Source organism: Apium graveolens, chromosome 10, assembly GCF_009905375.1.
Source record: "Apium graveolens cultivar Ventura chromosome 10, ASM990537v1, whole genome shotgun sequence".
NCBI classification, from domain to species: Eukaryota; Viridiplantae; Streptophyta; class Magnoliopsida; order Apiales; family Apiaceae; genus Apium; species Apium graveolens.
Genome location: NC_133656.1, coordinates 30,839,433 through 30,861,887, shown reverse-complemented (window position 1 = coordinate 30,861,887; position 22,455 = coordinate 30,839,433). Strand labels below are relative to the sequence as shown.

General features: G+C 33.2%; 2 protein-coding genes across 9 annotated transcripts; both read right to left on the bottom strand.

Moving 5' to 3' along the window:
• Positions 1–1,090: 1,090 nt before the first annotated feature.
• Positions 1,091–4,029, bottom strand: LOC141689538 (pentatricopeptide repeat-containing protein At3g62890-like). Its single transcript, XM_074493866.1, has one exon. The coding sequence runs from the start codon at positions 3,557–3,559 to the stop codon at positions 1,613–1,615; it is 1,947 nt and encodes a 648-aa protein (XP_074349967.1). The 5' UTR covers positions 3,560–4,029; the 3' UTR covers positions 1,091–1,612.
• A 169-nt stretch (positions 4,030–4,198) lies between these two features.
• Positions 4,199–11,546, bottom strand: LOC141689539 (succinate dehydrogenase subunit 7A, mitochondrial-like). 8 transcript variants are annotated; one of them, XM_074493867.1, is made up of 5 exons: positions 11,352–11,546; positions 11,187–11,255; positions 10,158–10,196; positions 9,414–9,516; positions 4,199–4,589 (listed from the first exon to the last, which is right to left on the bottom strand). In XM_074493867.1, exons 1-5 carry the CDS (start codon positions 11,433–11,435, stop codon positions 4,546–4,548), a joined length of 339 nt encoding a protein of 112 aa, XP_074349968.1. In that variant the 5' UTR covers positions 11,436–11,546; the 3' UTR covers positions 4,199–4,545. The 8 variants fall into 8 exon arrangements, with proteins under 8 accessions (XP_074349968.1, XP_074349969.1, XP_074349972.1 ...); XM_074493868.1 differs by having other exon boundaries at positions 11,208–11,255; positions 11,352–11,545; XM_074493871.1 differs by having other exon boundaries at positions 11,208–11,255; positions 11,382–11,544.
• Positions 11,547–22,455: the final 10,909 nt, after the last annotated feature.

Below are 22,455 nucleotides of genomic sequence, written 5' to 3'. Positions count from 1 at the left end.
AAACCGTATCTCTAGCCTTATGGGTGAAGTTAAGGTATCCAAGCATCCGGACCTATTATCCTCAATACTCTACTCGAAAGTGGTATACCTCGTGCGGAGTGGGATACACCAAGCATGTTTTTTTTGATGTTGAACTGCAATTATGCGGAAGACAAGCTCTATAATATATATTGGTAGAAGTTAAAATGTATAATTATTTATGTTTCAATAATAATTGTTATAAGAGCTAAATATGTATTTAAAATTTATGTGTTAATAATTATTAATTAATACTATGAGTTAAGCAGACAAAACCCAGTGTGCAAAATGTGATGGCAGAAAATAGGGTTTTCTAGAAAATCAGAAACTGATAAATAACATAAAGATAAGAGAAAACAGACCATAATCACAAATCATGATCTTGTGCCACACCCAACATGCTTCAAGGAAGATTTACCAAACACATAACATTATATTATGCTAAAGAAGATATTTTTCGCAAAATAAAATTATATTATTCACATTCAAACAAAAGAAGAATCATGAAATTGAATACTAAGAGAGACTGAATAGTGATATAAAAGAATATATTCTATACATGCAATTCCCTACAAAATAATTGACATAGTAAACAAAGAAATGATCATTATGCTTTAAAACCTTGACTCTTAATCTTAAGACAGGCATATCATACACTCATCTAAACCTTGTGATTGAGTTATTCTTAGACCCACATTGCGGTTGGATAATCCCTGCACTAATTGTTCTTCCAGAGGAATATTTAAGCTAGTTTTTTTTCTACTTTCTCATTTGTTTCATTTATTATAAAACCGAAAAAAAGAGAGTTGCACGATTGCTAAAAGCTTTCGAATAATAAAGGTTGAGCCTACCATAGATTAGATTTTAACAAGACGCTCTCAAATCTTTTAACTCACAAGCCTTAATTATGATTATAGTATCGGGTCCAAAGAGTTAGATAAGTTGATATATGCATAAAAAAAATCATAAATGTTAAAAAACTCATGAACAACTTGCTTCAGCTCAGATTAATTAACTCTAATCCATTAATAAATCATATATGTTAAAAAACTCATGGCTTTTGGTAACAAGTAACAAATTGTAGACCTATGGCGAAATTTAAACCATAAATCAACTCCAGTACTGATGAAATTCTTCAGCTTTGTTTACAACTGTGCTGGGTAATAAATAGCAGAAATTGATTATACTGCCTTGTATTATTTCACCAAATATGCCTTGCTTCATGGCATCTATTCATTTCACAGATAGAATAAAATGAATGGTCATGGTTTGCTAAAATATGTGAGGTTCATACCGTGTCAAAAATACATTTGGTACCACTACATAGTAACATACCATTCTATTTCAGTTGTTCAACGAAGTTCATGTTGCATCATAAATTTATGTGGTACCACACTATATTATGACATACCTAGACTATTTCAATTATTCCGCAGTTTCATATTGCATCATAATATTAGGTGGTACCACTATATAATGAAATACCTGGTCCCTGTCAGTTCTTCTACTAGCTAGTTCCCGCTGGAAAAGTGTGGTCCATTGGCCATGGCAATGATCTAGGGACATTGACCTTGATGAAAAGATAGTCTTTCAGCTACCAGTAGTCATTGCACAAACAGTTTCCTTCTTTGAAAGTGTGGAAACGAGTTCGGTCCCTAACAATAATTTCCCGACAATAAACATTTGAAATAGCCTTCAGAGCTGCATGACAATCTTCGCAAGTTCTTAGGTTCTTCACTATTCTAATACAAGTCCCAGGTTCAGTACTCATCAGACCAAAAGCAACAGCAAGCTTCTCACTATGCCAAGCCATTGCTTGCTCTTTCTCTTCCTCGGTCAGATCAAACGATACTGGCATAGTATTAGTTATGTAGCCTGCTATTCTTACTCTTCTTAAAATTTCACTCAGCTTGTCTCGAATCTCTAGAACTTGTGGGTGTGACTTATCAGCAACTCTAAACTTGTGAACAACACCGTTCAGCTCGATCCAACTACATCCGATACTTAAATTATTCGTTCTTACACCCATTACTTTCCTCAATTGAGCAACTCTATCCCATCTACCGAGAGAAGCATATAAGTTTGATAGCAACACTGCACCACCACCGTGCCTGCTGTAATCTAGTTGCTCAATATGATTTATAATGAGCTCCCCAAGTTTAACATCACGATGGACTCTACAGGCACTTAGCAAAGCCCTCCATATGACGATATCGGGCTTCATTGGCATGTTTTTGACAGTTCTGAATGCCTTTTCCAGGTAGCCAGCCCGACCAAGTAAATCAACGTAACATCCATAGTGCTCAAGCTTTGGCACAATCCCCCATAAACTTTCCATATTGAAGAAGATTGAAGACCCCTCCTCAACTAAGCCTGCATGGCTGCATCCATTTAGAACCCCAAGAAATGTAATCTCATTGGGTTTAACCTGTTTTGCTAACATTTGATTGAAAACACGCAAGGCATCTTTACCTAGCCCGTGATTTGCAAACCCTGTTATCATACTTGTAAAATTTTGAACATCAGGATGAGAAAGCTCATTGAACACTTGACTTGCACAATCTATCTTCCCACATTTCGCATACATATCAATTAGAGCTGTCGAGATGTTCGAAGCAACACATATCATAAATTTCTTCATATAAAAATGTATCCACTTACCATGGTCTAAAGCCCCAAGATGTGCGCATGCGGATAGAGCAGAAGCAAAAACAGCCTCATTAGATTTCACATTACTGTCATAACATAACATATCACGAAAATATTGAAGCGCTTCTACATATCTTCCACTTCCAACATAACCCGAGATCATGACAGCCCAAGAAACCTCATTATAACTAGGCATCAAACCAAAAATTTTACAAGCTCTATCCATTTCCCCTTGCTTTGCATACCCAGCTACCAAACTAGTCCACGAGAACACATCTCGTTTTAGCATCCCATCAAACACCTTCTGTGCATCTCCCATTCTCACAAAAACACAATACAAATTTATCAACGAATTACCCACATACAAATCAAACGCATACCCATATTTTATCACCAGTGCATGAACACTTTGACCAAACACAACAGACATTTGTCGCGAACAAGATGTCATCACAAATGTAAAAGTATACTTGTCTGGACAACAAAACCCCAACATCATTTTCTTAAATAACACAACAGATTCCGAAGAATGGATAAGTTGTTTCGAATAAGCCCTAATCATCAAATTCCAAAACAAAGTTGATGGTGAAAACGAATAAGAACAAGAATAATCAAACAAGTATCTTGCAGTTACAATGCTATTACAAGAGAGATAGCAATGAATGAGAGAGTGAGTTAAAAGTGAGTCTGCTGTGAATGAATGGGTGACTGTCAAAGCAAGAATTTGATTCAGAGGTATCAGAGGTGGCTTTAGCTTCAGTAACTGGGATATATTTTTTCGACTTGGTACGATGAAACGTGATTCGTCTAATTCTGGTTTGCACAATGATGATGAACAAAAGCATGTTCGAATGGTTTGTACCAAAGATTTGGCCCTCAAACTTGCATGCATTTTAGAAATTAATTAATTAAATTAAGGGTTGTAAGTTACAAAACAAAGATCAACATTTTATACAACTCATCGTTACTATAACCCTAAATCAATTGTCCACTCGTTATCAACTTGTCAGTAAGAAGCATCTGCATTTTACATATTGAGGTACCTTCTTCAAAGTCTTTTTATTTAATTTGCTGGAGTTCTCGGCTTTGTTGTTTGTCAGTATATACAGGGAGGAAGAATTCAACAACATGGTTTGATGATCAAAGTAAGCGACCGGGCTTACCAAGGAGGACGACAACTCCTCGACAGTCATGCCATGCAATCAAAATTGGCTGCAATCTCATCGGTGAAGGAAGTTTCTGAATCCGAGCACTGTTAATATTAGTTCCTACTCGTTATCAGGATGTGGACATTGACCATGATCAGTGAACGTCGATCTTTGTATCCGTTGATTGTCAAAAAAATAAAAATAAAGAGATCATGCCACACCAATCTATATGAACTTCTTTTGCATATTTAGAATGGGGTTCTGGTGAATATAGTGATCCAATCCTTCGAAAGTAATCTGACAATTTTGAGGGTTCATGGCATTGTTACTTACATTGTCATGATAGCTATATAGTTCATCTTCCATAGAAAACTCACGAAAAATATGAATGTCAATTGTGTTTCTGCTAACTTTGGTGAGAAGCTCTTTAATAGCACCAATATCAATACAAGTTTTCTATGGCCTTGCCAATAACTCTTGTAAGCAGTTTCTTTTTAAAACATTAATTATTGGATCCATCAAACTAAAAGAAACGCTACTCTGTTGCAATCAACATTGGCCATGATCAGATGCCTATAACTCGAGTTAAATAGCCTTATTTCGGTAACAAAAAAGATCCTAGCCCAGAAACTAAAATAATGAAGACTCCCTAAGCCAACAAAAGTGTTACTGGAAAAGTAAGGCAGGGGAAACACATCAAAGAGAAGTGTCATTATGCACTTCCACCATATTATTTCTGCGTTGTAGCTCTTACATATATCTCATAGCAACATCCTGAAACAAACACCAGCAGACACATGTAAGGAGCATTATTGGTAGCAGACTAGCAGTACCCAAATCACAAGATGAAAGACTTTAAGCATCTCTAACAACAAACATATTAACAGGAAAAAGAATCAAGCTGAAACGATAACAAAATTACTTTTTCAAATTTCTATTACATCAAAATTCACCAGATTGTTGGTCAAATTATTCATTTTTAATCGCTAAAAGTTACCCCACCGCCTAGATTCGTCTAGCAATTTTTAGAATACTGGATTTTGCTAAATCAGTATGTTCCAAGAGTCACATAAAGAATGTTTAATATTGATTAATAGAAAGACTAATTTGCACTTTACATCCCAAAACTTTGGCTGAATCTCAGTTCGGGGTTTAATTTTAAACTGAAACAATTTGCACCCCAAAATTTGGAAACGCTGTCAATAGGCATCTCTTTAACATTTCTGACATTAAATCAGATGTTAGTTATGTCAGAGAGGTATTTAAGGTAATGTATATTTTCAAAAAATTTATGCAAAAGTAAATTTTAGTATGCATCCCATAATTTATCTCGACTCATTTTAGGTCTATAATTTAAAATTGTAACAATTTGCATCCCAAAATTATTTTAAATATGATAAATTAATTAATTTAAATAATTCAATTCCCTTTTACCAAGTTTTGGTATAATTGAAGTTTGGTTTACGACTCTACCACCTTATATAAAAAATTAAGAATCACTAAAAAATTGAAATTTAAATGTGAATAAATTTAGGTTCGAATTGTTTGAGAAATTAAAATTTAGAAATAAAAAAATGCAAAATGTCCGGCTAACTAGTAATAACTAATATAAATAAATTGTTGGACTCTTTAAAACTTCGGTGCAGCTAATAAAGTGAAGGGGTAATAGACAAAAAGTAACTGACTATTTTTTTTTGTCGGGAATAATTGACCAATTGAACTTGAACCTGAGACTTGAAATCATAACAAAAGGAAAGTTAATCTATTTATCATATAATATTTAATAATAAAATAAATTGCGGGAGACAGAGATTGTCATTGTCGGAGACCCTCAAATCGCGGCCACCTGGTGCGTCCCTTCCCAAAATAAGTTTATATATGTTATACTCCCTCCGTTCCAACCATTTCTTTACAGTTTCCTTTTTGGGATGTCCATCCAATTCTTTACATTTCAAAACTTACCAAAAATAGTTAATGAGTCCCCCCACTTTCTCACTTTTCCTTCCCTTTCACACTACTTTTACTCCACTATCTCCTTTTTATACATTAAAAATCAATGGGTCCCACCACTTCACCCAATTTTCTTTCTCTTTTTCACTACTTTATACATATTTCTTAACCTCCGTGCTCAAACCAAACGTAAAGAATTGGTTGGGACGGAGGGAGTATATTTTATATATAAATTTGAAAGGCAAAATCCAGCAGTGAGAGAGAGATCGTCGAGAGATTGTCATCGTCGAAGACTCTCAAATTGCAGCCAAACAAACTCTCCTCGATTAATTTTGATAATGAATTCAGGCTCCTCTCCTCATGTCCTATTGATTCATATCAAAATCTCAGCATTTATATTCCAAAAAGTACCAAATCAACAAACCCTAAAATCGCCTCATTCGAAACACTCATCTTTTGTTCAAATTCAATGATTATATCAGTTACTCGTGTTGTTTTATTGATCTTTTTCTTGGTTTCAAGGATCAAATTCTTGATTTGAAACTTCACTCGACAGTCTCCACTCAACGGCGGCGATTCAAGCTCTCCGATGATGGTTTCAGGCGGCAATGACGGTTCCAGGAACTAGGACAATCTCATAGTGGTAGCAGCTCGTCCAAACGATGGAAACTCGATGGCGATTCAGGGTCAACCCCGCGGGTCAAGCGAGTCGGACTGAATTTTGAGTTGGGATGACTTTTTCTCTCTGTGCTATGTCTCATCTGAATACAACCATGGGCTCAGGTATTGCTTTTCATTCTCGCACGCATATATATATATATATATATGCCACACTATATATTTATTGCACTAAGCCGGGGGTCTTCACGGAAACAGCATCCTCTTCGGAGTAGAGGCATGGTCTGCGCACATCTTATCCTCCCCAGACACTGCTTTAAGCGGTATATACCGGGTATAGATAATGATTTTAATAAAATAAATGTATTTGCTTATTAATGTATATATACCATAAAATATTATTCTAAATATATTTTGTATTTTGCGACTTTAAAACCGCAAATAACGATTAATAAAATTTTCATTCGCAATCAATCCGCATTTGGCGAGCATCTGCTTTAATGCCGTTGAATGGTTCCAATTTTTGCTTGGTTGGGTGATTGTTGGGTCACTACTTTAGAAAATCGGTCACAGGTGCCCCTTGCCAATACGAAAAGTCAATGTACTTTCTTTTCTTCTATAAATATAATGAAATGATTACAAACTAGTACAAAAAAATATCAAAATGCAGACAGAAAAAACTAAGACAAACATACTAGAAAATGCAATCAACCGTGTTGTCATCCCTATGATACAGAGAGGCTATGCATAGAAGAACTACATTGTATGAAATGCAGTTCTTGCATCATATAATCGAAGCATTAGAGCATACAACAGGAACACCAAACCCAGGCCGGGATAGAGATTTATAGAATACGTGGATTTAATGCATGTTGCCTAAACTATGACTTCTGTAGATGCCCCACTAAATTACTGGTAATATATTTTTCTTTTTGTATTTTTTTAATACTATAAACTCTTGTAAATGTACTATTCCTGAATTTTTGGATATCGAGAGACCCCTGAGACCGATAAGCCGTATATAAAACTTCTGCCCATCTAATCATCAACATCAGTAATAGCAAATTACCGAAAATCCAATCATGACAAGAACTTGTTGATGAAAAATGTAGGGATGATGCCTACATTTATGGAAAATCGGCATCATTATTGAATTTTCGGTAAATTGCCGTTGATGATATTGATGATCCGATGGGTAGAAACTTCATATACAGCTTCCTCAGTCTCCACGGTCCCTCGATATCCAAAAATTTAGGAATGGTACATTCACAAGAGTTCTTAATAAAAAGAAAATATCTTAGTATTATTGTATTAAAAAAATACCTAAACAAGGAAAAATATATTATCAGTAGTTTAGCAGGGCATCTACAGAAAGTCATAGTTTGGGCAACATGCATTAAATTTACTCATTCCACGTATTCTCTAAATCTCTCTTCCGGCCTGGGTTTGGTGCTCCTGTTGTATGCTCAAACACTTTGGTTAAATAATGCAGGTTAAATAATGCAAGAACTACATTACATACAGTGTAGTTCTTCCATGTATAGCCTCCATGTATCATAGGGATGACAACACGGTTGATTACATTTTCCAGTATGTTCGTCTTTGTTTCTTCTATTCGCATATTGATTTTTTTTCTACTCTAGTTTGTAATCATTTCATTCTATTTATATAAGAAAAGAAGAAAATACATTGACTTTTTGTCTTGGCAAGGGCACATGTGACCATTTTCTAAAGTACTGACCCAACAATTACCTAGCCAAGCAAAAATTGAAATCGCTCAACGGCATTAAGAGCTCGCACCGCTCTCATTCGAACTGCGTTTTGCAGATAATCGCCAAATGCGGATTGCGAATGAAAATTTCAATAATCGTTTATTTGCGGTTTGGATGCGTTTTTAAAATTTTAACGTCGCAAACACAAAACACAAAACGCAAAATATATTTAGAGTAATATTTTATAGTGTATATAAACAAATAAATAAACACATTTATTTTATTAAAATATAGATTAACCTTCCTTTTGTTATGATTTCAAGTCTCAAGATTCAAGTTCAATTAGTCAATGATTCTCGACCAAAAAAATAAAAAATTAGTCAATTACTTCCTGTCTATTACCCCCTCACTTTATTAGTCGCACCAGAGTTTAAAAGAGTCCAACAATTTATTTATATTAGTTATTATTCGTTAGCCGGACACTTTGCATTTTTTATTTCTATATTTTAACTTATCAAACAACTCGAACCTAAATTTATTTACGTTTAAATTTTAATTTTCTAGTAATTCTTCATTTTTATATCAAGTGGTTGAGCCGCAAACCAAACTTGAATTATACCAAAACTTGGTAAAAAGAAATTGAATTATTTAAATTAATTAATTTATTATACTTAAAATAATTTTGGGATGCAAAATGTTACAATTTAAAATTATAGACCTAAAATAAGATTCAAGATAAATTATGTGATGCATACTAAAATTTACTTTTGCATAAATTTTTTGAAAATATACATTGTCAGAAATACCCCTCTATCACATAACGTTAACGTCTGATTTAATGCCAGAAACGTTAAAGAGATGCTTATTGACAGTAAACTTTGGGACCCGAACTGAGATTCAGCCAAAGTTTTGGGATGTAAAGTGCAAATTAGTCTAATAGAAACTATTAATGTTCACATGTTCCAACTGTACTTTTTTAATGAAATATTATTTCATGTTGAGAACAATTTGTACATGCCTACATGTACATAGAATAAAGAAAAGAGCATTTAATCATAATTAGGCACAACACATAGAATTCAAGACCAAAGATATTTCACTACGAGGCAGTAAGCAGAGTAAAGGGTTGAGTCAAAACATTAATCCCAATTTATGATTGGATGATGATCGTCAAACTAATATCACCCACACGATGGAGTATTGATTGTTCACGAAGCATGAATTACTTGACTACACAAAAGCACTTATTCTGATTTTTGTTGAATTGTAAAGCATAATAAAGACATTCTTTCTTTTATAAAAAAACCTAATACCATACCAGCAGCAACAACGACAGTGAGAACATCTCCTATCTTCTTAACGCGCTTCACACTCTTCTTGTATGATTTGAATCGATCTAGAGCAGGGTCAGGTGCTAATAGCTGCAGAATAACAAGTCATGCACATCAATGGATGTTATCGTAAAAGAACCATATAAACAAGTGAATCCATGTAGATAATAAGACATGTCCTGATGTCCAGCAGTGTAGGTGCAAACTCACAAAAAGAGCATGTAATCAGGCATAATAGAAGTGGGACAGCATTAATCAACCAAACCTCAACAACTATGCTTTCAAACATTTAGCTCAATCTTGGGGCCCTCAAATTCTTCTCTTCCACTTCATTATCTTAGTCTAATACAGATGATGAAGAATCTTCATGAGTCAAGTTTGAGGTGAAAGAGATCAGGTTCTGTTTTAATTTTTTTCTGCTATAGAGGTCACAGCTTTATGCATATGTATGCCTTTTTTGTAAATTCTTCAGTGAAATATTTGGTGACAAAAAACAAATTTCCGGAGTGAAAGATTTTAAAGAAGCACTTGTTAATAAGAATTTGTGGTCCAAAACTCATCAATCTTATGAGATTGGAAGATGAGGTCATTATTTTTTGGGGATGTCTTCTGATATATCTCAGTAATCTCATAATCTTCGCAATATTGCTTCTAAACCAAATATCATGTGTGACATTTGATGGTTAATTGGAGGACGAGTAATTGTTTGGAGGGAGAGACTCGAAACAAACCCCTTTGGTAGAAGGTGCACAAGCACAATCTTGCCACTCCTGCAACAAATGCCGGAACCGGTATCTTTAATCCAATCCTTAAGACCTTAAGATCAGTTTAGGAAGTGCTTATGATCAGCTTAATGAAGAGTAATTACAACCACTTGACAAAGTGGCTCTATCTAGCTGTCATCGAGCAAGATAATACATTAATATTAACAAAATAAATGATGATTCGTGCTGCAAAGATCAGGAATTTTTTGAACTTCAATGACATGTACTAGCAGATTAGTAAACTCATTAACATAGTAACATGGAAGAATTACGTACAGATTCTAGCGAGTTCTTAAATGGTAATAAAAAATTGAGGATATCCGTACGTGTGTGCACAAATATATTCTAGATAACATGTTTTGTTAATAACAATGTTCCATTAGTTGGTTTCTGTCTTCTGTTATTTAAGTTCCATTTAATCATACTACTAAACTAGCAACCACTTAAAAGTTCTATTTATCATAATAGACATTTAACCTAAACATCAATAAGCTATTTAAAACATATTTACAAGTTCTAGTTTAGCTGCTTACATGAATAAACAAGTGTCAGTTTGTATTTTAAATTTTTCACCAGTTACAAAAAGCCTTACCATCAGGAAACGATACATAATTGGGTGTTTAGAGCTTAAGTTCACCCCTGACTCATGAAGTAATACTATATCATACATATATATGTTATAACTGACCAGATTCCTAGATGACATAGCATTTAAAGGAGTCAATAGTTTTTTCTACAACTTACTTGTTTCGATTTTTATTGTTATATTGAAAACTTATATTAAATTCCACTTAAACACAACTTGTACACTAAATTATAAAAATGATCCCTTTTCTGTATCAGCCACCGCTTACTATACATTATAGTCCAAAAAAGTCTGAACTGTTACTTTCTAAATAATTCAAAAAATCGATAACTCAATAGAAACTAATCGAATTACGAGAAAAACACATAATTGTATAACAAACAAGAAGAAAGGATTAATTAAGAAGTTACAGCTTTCTCGCGAGCACCTGCCTCTGTGTGTATTCCACGGCTCAATTGACCTAACAAATCCTCTGATTTCTGAGAAAATTAGATAAAGAAATTCAAGATCAATCGACAAAACTGGATAAGATGTCAGATCGATTAGTTGTGCAAGCTACATAAACACACACTTACAGAGAGAGGGAGAGAGGGAGAGAGAGAGACCTGAGAATGAGATCGGAGAGGAGAGAAGATAGGTCTGTTGTGTAGGAAAGCCATGGGAGCAGAGAAGGGTAAATCAAATTCAACACTCAGGCCAGAGTAATAATTATATTTTTTTTCCCTAGCAAATCTATCTCTATCTGTCTATATTTCTCGGTTATCTTTCCTAGATAATCTCCTTTTTATATATTATAAGAGGATAAGGGCAAATTTTATCTTAAAATTCAGAACTCCTAATCAAACATTTCATGTTACTACCGTTACGCTACATCACTTCTTAAGTTAACTTTAATTTTTTTATTAGATAAGTAACATCTTCTCTTTTTATCAAGTTCGTTTTTATTATTTTAATTTTTGAGTATATAAAATGATGGTATATATTATTTACATGCCTCCTTTTTATTTAATTTTTGTAGTTTTATTATAAAGGACAAGGGGCAATTTGAGTCATTTTAATGGCAGTCAAATTAAAATTTTACCCTTTTATGTTGAAAAATTATAAAAATGTCATCCTCGTATATAGTTTATGTTAAAAATAAGTATAACATTGTATCTCTTAAGAATCGAACACCAAACCTCCTATTCAAATATTTATTCAAATATTTCATGTCACTACAATTGCACTACATAACTTCTTGAGTTAACTTTAAATTTTTTATTAGATAAGTTACATCCTCTCTTTTTATCAAATTCGTTTTTATTACTTTAATTTTTGAGTATATAAAATGTTGATATATATTATTTACGTGCCTCATTTTTATTTAGTTTTTTTAGTTTTATTATAAAAGACAAGAACAATTTGAGCCATTTTAATGGCTATCCGATTACAATTTTGCCATTTTATATAGAAAATTATAAAAATGTCATTCTTATATAGTTTATGTTAAAAATAAGTATAACATTGTATACCCTAAGAATCGAACATCAAACCACCTACTCAAACATTTCATGTCACTACCATTCGCGCTACATCATTTTTTATTTAACATTAAATTTTTTATTAGATAAGTTACACCCTCTCTTTTTATTTACTACTTTAATTTTTTAGTATATAAAATGTTGGTATATATTATTTGCATGCCTCCTTTTTATTTAGTTTTTTTAGTTTTATTATATAATTTTAAACATGATACCACCTCATATTTGTTTCACTCACCTCATATTCATTTCCAATTTGTTTCATTTACTTCACATTTATAATTTTTCTTAATCAACCCTGATTTGTTTATATATATATATATATATATATATATATATATATATATATATATCAGGATGAGTTATTTATTTTATATATATATTATTAAATAAAGTTTTATAAAAACAGTATTTAAAAAATTATAATAATATTAAAATAATCTACAATTTTATTGATCTATTTTTATACACTATATGTAATATATATATTTTTAATTTGTCATTTATTTAGATTATAAATCAGTTTTAATATGATTTAATATTAAAAATATGAGATATTATCAATATTTTTATGTATTACGAATTAGTAGATTATTTTTTATTTAAAAAATATACTAAAAATATAAAAGAATCCCCGTTTCGGATTCAAGGTGTGTTCCCCGACCCCAAGCTGACCCGATTCATATCCTACGAACAATTTGAAATATTTTTGTTATGATGATATAGTTTTGATTTTTTTATTAATTAGAATCACATAGCTTTTAATAAATATCAAATCTCAAAATTATCAGGGTAAGTTAAAATCGAATTGTACGATAAAAAATAAGTTTTCACCACTAAAGTTAATATAATACCGTTTTAATAGTATGTATGAAAAAAAGAAGTAAGACAATCCAGTGAAAAGTTAAAATGATCATTTATCGTATTAAAAAATCATTTCTATATAAATGCAAACTCGTTCGAGATAATATTTCAATATATATGGAGGCACGTGCCTCGCACGGGCTTTTACGCTAGTTATAATTATATTAATCAAATCAATTTCGTATCTAAATAGACTACTTTCAAACCAATTCTATGTCGGAATAAAATTCCACTTATTCACCAAACTTATACATATAATTGATCTCTTAAAATCAAGGTTGCTTCATACATCAATTACAAATTCATTGAATTCTCCAAGTTCATTGATCTCTCTATCGGTATCTCTAATTAAGGTGTTTTTATAAACTAATATTGAAAGAGTTTGAATACTTGCTGAAATTACTTAGTTACCTTTATTTAATTATTCATGTTATTTTAATTAATTTTTGCCTCTTCATTATTTTTGGAACCTATTATTTTAAATCTATTTTAAATTCTAATTAATATATAAACCAATTGCATTTCAACTAAAACACGTTATTTTCTCAATTACTTTATAATTGAAAGGTAATTCATTGGTCAACATAATAAAATCGGGCTAAAACCTAAAATGAAATAATATATACTACTCATTCGGGTTTAAATAAAATAATATTTTTTTACGAATTAAAATCAAATAATATTTCACACCGGATTAAAATAAAATTAGAAACAACCTAATATATATATATATATATATAATTACTTGGATTTGGTTGATATAACGTGCTTATATTATTATAGGGTTTCTTCTATATCAATTTTATCCATAATATTTTATTAAAACGAAATTAGAGAGTATTCGTTAGTTTATATAATAGAGTTGTACTAAATCAAGTAATATAAGATATGTAACTCCTTAGTTTTGATGATCACAACACAGCAAGCCATCATATTGTTATTTAAGACTGTTTGGAGGATATATCAGCTTAATCATGACAGCAAGCTGTCATAAGACAGTGATCTATTTCAGCAAGCTATGATCACGTTATTCAGAATAACAGCAAACCAAGATGGACAGTCCAGATTCAACAAGGAAATAGATATTAAAGGAGAAAATTCAAGAACTTCTTTTAGTAAATTGTAAGGACTTCTCTATTATATTATACGTGTTATATATATATATATATAATAGAGCTCAGATATAAAATGTTTTCTAGCTTTAAAATAGTTCCTAATTTGTAGGAGTTTGTTTTATCTTCAAACTCTATCTCCTACAATTCTGATTAAAACGTTTTATACTCTTTCAAAATAGAAGAGACTTTTTTCTGATCGATAAACATTCTTTCACTCTTCTATCAAACGGATACCTAAACATTGAAAACCATCCTAACTAATTTAAATGTTAGAATTGGATTCTAACCGTTGTAAATTGTTGAGATTATTTTGAACGTTATTGTATGTTTATTTATGAGGTTTCTTGCAGTTTTTATTAGTACGAATTGCAGCAAAAACACTCACAACTCACTCAACTTTATTGATTCTAAAATACTCTCGAGCTCTTAATTATATATACACGTTATATCTTAGAGAGTCTATAGTTTGAGTGTATTCTCTTTATTATTCAATTTGTATTGTTCAATTTGTATTGTGTAGTTGCTGGATAGTTGGCTAAGAGGAACAAGGGTTTGGTGAACTAGTGCTAGAGAAGTTTGTACTACGGGGTAGCAGGGTTTCAGCAAGCCATTATCAGCAGCTGGGATAAAGGGAGATATATTATTATATCTTGTAGTTGTAAACTTATTGTGATTCAATAATATATTCTCTTACCAAGTTGGTAAGGGACCAGGACGTAGACCATAGGGGATTAGGGGTCGAACCTGGCTAAAATTCTTGTGTGTTCTTATTACTTTTCTGCATATTATTTTCCGCTCTACATTTAGTCATCTCAGCTTACCATCATTGTCAGATTATTAAACTGTTTATAAAATCTCAGTAAGCTATTATCGGGTAAAATTTAAAACTAATCTTAGTTAACCATACTCACCTATGCACCCCCCTCTAGGTGTATTTTTAGTTGGTATCAGAGATTTAATATACTAATCTTTCTGTAACAGGAATAGTATTTGATCGAAATGGCTGACAAATATCCCGAAGGAACCTCGAATTACCGAGCACCTCTCTTGCTTGGTACAGAAAACTACAACTGGTGGAAAGGTCGCATGGAAGTCTACCTATCCAGGGAGCCACCAGCATTAAGAGTTGTTTAGATTGGTCCATTTGAGTTCAAGGACAAAGAAGGTAAAGTGAAAGACATTGATGATCTCACGGAGGCTGAACTACTCAAATACAGTTTCAATGGAAAGGATAGGAATTCTCTTATGAATGGGTTATATCATAGTGAATGTGATAAAGTCTCTTCATGCAAATCTGCTAAAGAGATATGGGATACTCTGGAATTGTATCACGAAGGATCCAAGAGCTTAAAGAAGGTGAAATTGAGCAAACTAATTAATGAGTTTGGAAATTTAAAGCTTCGAGATGGAGAAACTATTCGAGAAAGTCAAGCTAGATTCCAGACAAATCTGAATGCCTTAAAGTAACTTGGCAAATATATCCCTCAAGAGGAAATTAACATGAAGATACTTAGTGATGTGCCATTTATCTATGAACCAAAGGTAACAGCTTTGGAATCCTCTCCAACTATAGATACTATGGATCAATTGGCTGTTTTTGCAGAATTGGAACAATTTGAAAGCAAAATAAAGGAAAGTCAATCAAGTTCTATGCAAGCTCCAGTTGCTCAAATGAAACAGTTAGCTCTTCACACTAATGACAACTTACTAGAATCTGAAGATGAATCAGATGAAGAACTAGCTTTAATATCCAGGAAGATCAGAAAGATGATCGAGAAGAAGAACAAGCTGAAAAGAGATAAAGGCATATTTTCCAACAATAAGAAGGCCAACAAGGATTATAAGGATCAGACATGCTTTGAATGTGGAAAGCCAGGCCATTATAAGCGGGACTGCTACAAATTGAAGTCAAAACAACAAACTTTCTTCAAGGATAAGAAGAAATCTAAAGCTCTAATGACTTGGAGTGATGATGACTCAGTTTCCAGTGATGATTCAAGAGGAGACATGGTTAATCTTACCCTAGTTGGACTTGATGATGATTCTGTTCGAGGAAATTCAGAAAGTGGCTACCTAGAAAGTGATTCAGAAGAAGATCAGAGTGAGGTAAACTCTTGTAAATATAATTTATCTTCTGAAAATATTATTTTGGAACCACTAACCATGCAGGAATGTGAGGATGTATCTATGGGAGAATATCATTCTCTTAAAGCTGAAAATAGCAAGCTAAAACAGAAGAATGATTATCTCAAGACCATGGTACAAGATTTGATGAGCAAAATGGATACTTGGATTGACAAGAAGGTACCTACACAAGCTGACAAAGAGGCTGAAATCAAGGATCTTCAAGCTAAAGTCAGTTATGTGGAAAACTTCAACAAAATTCTCCTCAAAAGAAACAAGACTCATTTAATGAAGATCACAGAGCTAAAGAAGGAGATTGAAGCAAGGGATGAATGTTTGGAGCTGTTCAAACTCAGAGAATCAATAAATGTAGAACCTACAAATCAAGCTGAAGAACCATCTCAGCAAGCTGAAATTATAAGTCAGCAAGCTGAAAAGATTGACCTGCTCACAAAGGAAGTTGAGGATATGAAAAGGGGCATGGGATATTTTGTTCAAGGAGAAGAGAGTCTCAAATCAATGATGAACAACACAAATGTTCCATTGGTCAGAGAAGGAATTGGAATGAATGCCAACAAGAAGGACAAAGCTCTAAGATATGAAGGAAAATATGGCATACCATATGATTATGCTATGCCTTGGAAGATATGCAACAGATGTGGAAAGAAAGGGCATCTGTAAAAACATTGCAGAGTTCATACTGGACAAAAATTATACCATGGAGGAAACAAACAGAAAACAGCTTACTATGGTCAGAATGGCAGAACAAAGATAGTTTACTATCATCAGGCTGGCAGAGTTAAATCACCTAGATTTATCCAAAAATGGATAAAGAAATCTGATTTACATGTTTATATATTTTATCTGCTAACCATGTTGGACCCAACAAACTCTAGGTACCAAAAGGTTGAATTATTTTATTTGTTTTGTAAATTTGTCTTGCCGCACGAGTCAAATCAACTCAATGGATCTTGGATAACAGATGTACTAGACATATGAGTGGAAACAAAGCACAATTCTTGAGTTTTGAGATGAAAAAGAGTGGAAGATTGACTATTGGTGATAGCAAAACTCTTCAAATTCTTGGAAAAGGTAAAATAGGTAATAAACACATTTCAATTGATAAAGTTCAATATATTAAAGGCCTAAAATATAATTTGCTTAGTATAAGTCAGTTATATGATGATGGTCATAAGGTTGATTTTGGTATTGAAAAGTGTATTATTTCTATTGGTACTAACAAAGTCCCCCTAGTTGCTAGAAGGGAATGAAATATATATATTTTGGACTTTGAGTTGCAGAAAACAGCTTGCTGTCTTGCTGCAATAGACACGGATCCTTATGTTTGGCATTGAAGATTGGGTCATGCCCACATGAACTTGCTTAATAAGCTTTCAAAGAAGAAACTAGTCAGAGGTTTACCCAAAATCAAGTATGTCAAAACCGAGGTGTGTTCGGCATGCCAATTAGGTAAGTAAATTAGAAGTACTCACAAAGCAAAGAAGATGGTATCTACTTCTAAACCCTTAGAACTTTTGCACTTAGATTTATTTGGTCCAGAAGCTTATAAAAGTATTGGAGGTAAGCAATATAGTTTTGTAATTGTTGATGATTATTCTCGTTTTACATGGGTATTGTTTTTTCATACTAAAGATTTTGCTTTTATTGAGTTTGAAAAACTAATTAAGTTACTTGAGAATAAGCTCAATACAAAGCTTGTAGGTATAAGGAATGATCGAGGTGGTGAATTCCAAAAAGACTTTATTACTTATTGTGAAGAAAGAGGAATATTACACGAATTCTCGGCTCCAAGGACTCCACAACAAAATGGTGTGGTAGAAAGAAAGAATAGGTCATTGCAAGAAACAGCAAGGACATTGTTGCAAGAAAGCAGGCTACCTAGAAGTTTTTGGGCCGAAGCAGTTAACACAGCATGTTATAATCTGAATAGAGTATTGATAAGACCTATTTTGGACAAGACTCCATATGAATTGCTAAAGAAAAAGAGGCCCAACATCAGTTACTTCAAGATTTTTGGCTCAAAGTGTATTGTGCTCAAGACAATTGGTAATGATGGTAAATTCGATGCTAAATCTTATGAAGCTATTTTTCTTGGTTATTTTATGAATAGTAAAACCTATAGAGTTTATAATTTGTCTAAGCATATTGTTGAGGAATCTATAGATGTTACTTTTCAAGAACCTAACAATGATCTTCCAAGAGACGAGGAAGATGATGCAGGTGAAGCTGGACAACAGCAAGCTGAAATAGAGAAGGCTACTTCAAAATAGAAAGCTGAAATAGAGACTGATTCTGGAAAACAGCAAGCTGACATTGAAACTGCCTCTGGAAATCAGCAAGCAGAAACTTCTACTCTAGTTGATTATGCAATTGTAAAGATGGAAAAGATGACTCTCAATGGTCCTAGAGGAAATAAAGCAAAGGATAAAATGCCAATTTATGATGGTGAAGACTTAGCTCCTCCATCTAAGATAAGGAAGACCTCTCATGAAGATATCTCAAAGTATTCATTGCCAAAAGCTACACGGACAGTGAAGAATCACCCTCCAGAGCAGGTTATTGGTGATATTATTGATGGACTCAAGACAAGGAAAGGCAATGCAAATTTTTGTGCTTATGCTGCTTTTCTAGCTCAAGAGGAACCCAAGAATGTCAAATAAGCACTTGAAGATGAAAATTGGATCACGGCTATGTAAAAAGAACTCAATCAATTCGAACGATGTGATGTTTGGGAACTTGTCAAGCCATCAAAGAATGCTTCAGTCATCGGTACGGAATGGATTTTCAAGAATAAAGTGGATGAATTTGGTACTGTTACTCAAAACAAAGCAAGGCTCGTGGCACAAGGGTACAATCAACAAGAAGGCATTGACTTTGATCAAACTTATGTTCTTGTAGCTAGATTGGAATCAATTAGGATGCTTCTTGCTTATACATGCTACAAGAAGATCAAGCTACATCAAATGGACGTTAAAAGTGCTTTTCTTAATGGATTTTTGGAAGAGAAAGTTTATGTCAAGCAACCCCCTGGTTTTGAACATGAACAACATCCGAAATATGTTTACAAGATCAAGAAGGCATTATATGGTTTAAAGCAAGCACCAAGGGCTTGGTACAAGAGGCTTAGTAAGTTTTTGATCAAAATGGCTTCATTCGAGGTAAAATCGATCCTACTTTATTTACTAGGCAAAATGGTAATGATATTTTGATTATCCAGATATATGTAGATGATATATTTTTTGGATCCACTAATGATTCTATGTGTGAGTGGTTTTCTAAGTGTATGCGTAGTGAATTTGACATGAGCATGATGGGTGAGCTCAACTATTTCTTAGGACTCCAAATCAAGCAATCAAAGGATGGCATCTATGTTCATTAGTCAAAGTATGTGAAGAACTTGCTGACTAGATTTGGATTTGAGCATGTCAAGTCAAAATCTACACCCATGAATCAAAACAGCAAGCTGACTTCAGATGAAAATGGTAAGGCAGTTGATATCAAAAAGTATAGAGGCATGATTGGTAGTCTTTTATATCTTACTGCTTCTCGACCGGATATTATGTATAGTGTTTGTGTATGTGCTCATTTTCAAGCTAAACCTAAGGAATCACACTTAAATATAGTTAAAAGAATATTTCGATATTTAAGTAGGACTATTAATCTTGGGTTATTTTATCTTATTATAAGCATATTTGATCTTATGGGGTATAGTGATGCAGATTATGCAGGATGTCAAACTAATAGAAAGAGCACAAGTGGTATTTGTACATACTTAGGACAAAGTCTCGTATCTTGGCAAAGTAAGAAATAAAATGCAGTCGCATTATCCACAGCAGAAGGTGAGTATTTGGCAGCTGGTAGCTGTTGCTCTCAAATTTTATGGATGATTCAGATTCTACGAGATTTTGGAATCAAGTGTGGCAAAGTTCCAATCTATTGTGACAATACTAGCACCATCAACATACCAAAGAATCCAGTGAATCATTTAAGAACAAAGCATATTGATGTTCGTCACCATTTCTTGAGAGATAATGCTGCTAAAGATAAGATTGAATTAGTTTTTGTGCATACTGAATATTAATTGGCAGATATCTTTACAAAACCCCTTGGCGAAGCAATATTTTCTACCATTCGAAGGGAACTTGGCATGTGCAGTGTATAATCGCAAGCTATCTTTGGAAATTTGGTAATATTAGCTTATTATCAATTTTCATGTTAGCTTACTATGATTATTTATTAAATGTCATAATTTATGTTTAATTTGATTTATTAATTTTTACATGTCATTATCTGTATATTGTTGCTAGTTATATGATGTGCTGCTTTAGGTTAATTTTTTGTGATAAATGTGGTAATTGTTAAATGGATAGACATAATTTGTTATTTTGATAAATGTTAAATTAAGGATAATTATATTTTATTTTAAAATTTTGATCCTAAATTCTCACCTAAAAAGTCTATCAAAACCACGGGTTAGGGTTTCACTTCTCTTTTCACCGCCGCTTCAGTCAATTTCGCTAATTACTGTCATCTCTCCAAACTCACCGCAATTCACTCCCACCATGGTTCGTGCAACACGAAAATCAAGCCGTTTAGCCAATCGTTCTACCTCTAAGCAAGACAATACAGTGGTTGATTTGGGAACCGAGAGTGCTGATGAAGTGTCTCAAACTCCGAAATCCAAGAAGCTCAAGCTCGCTCTCTCATTTGATTCGCCTGATTTGGAACAGAGGTTTACCGATAATGCCTTGGATACTCGTCCCATTCTTCCTGGTATTCCAGTTAACGGTAAGCTCCTTCAACAATCTGGTGCTTTAGCCTTATTTCAAACTGTTGGAATGGATAATTTTGTTCTTGATCTACCTAAAGTTTATTATCCTAATTTAATCCGTGAATTTTATGCCAATCTGCATGAGCATAAGTTTGGTAATTGTGTTTCTACAGTTCGTGATAAACGTATTCGTTTGAATCCCCCTTTCCTTAGCACTTTAATTAAGTTTGAGAATCCTACCAAAATTGAGGTCTTTACTGGTAAGGGTTATGTTGTGTTGCCTGATTTCTCTGTAATGGATCAGTTTAAGGTTTTATTAGGTTCAGACAATAATGTTGAAGAAAACCCCCAACCTCCATCCACTACTTGTTGGGGGTTAAACCCAATAGGTAGTATGGGCTTGGTGATAGAAAACATAATTGGATTGGGTAATAATTGTATGGGTAGATAATTATTATCATAATTGAATTGGGTAATAATTGTATGTGTTGAAAATTATTATTATTATGGAAATGAGTAATAATTGTATGGGTAGACAATTATTATTGTAATCATATTAGGTATGTCTTGTTGGCTAAGTTTGTGATGACTATATATACATAGTCATGTTATTATTTTAATGTATGCTTGAGTATTGTTTGACTTAAGTATCGATTGAGTGAATACCGTTTGGTGAGATTGATTATATTATTGATAATTGTTTTGATTAATAATACAAGTTGGGACATGGATTTTTCCGCGTCATATATTGAGTGTGTGTTTTATATTGTTTATTTGGTTCTATACTTGTGTGTATTCCCCCTAACAATTGGTATCAAGAGCCAAGGTTCATGATGGAGAAGGTTGGGGGATTTGAGATTGAATTATTTAATGGAAGAAACAATTTTACCTTGTGGCAAAGCACGGTAAAAGATCTGTTAATTCAACGAGGGTTATATGCGACTCTCGGAGGGAAGAAGCCTACTGAAGTTGATGATACAAAGTGGGGAGATATGAAGTTACGTGCGGCATCAACGATCCGGTTGGCCCTTGCACCGGAAATCAAGTATGATGTTCTTGAAGAGGACAATCCCAAGAATTTGTGGGAGAAGTTAACGAAGACTTATCACTCAAAGTCTTTGGCCAACAAGCTGTTTCTTAAGAAAGATTTGTTCGGGCTCAAGATGAAAGAAGACGGAGATTTAAGAGATCATCTGAATCGTTTTAATGGCTTAATCAACCAGCTGAATAATTTGGATGAAAAATTGAAGGATGAGGACAAAGT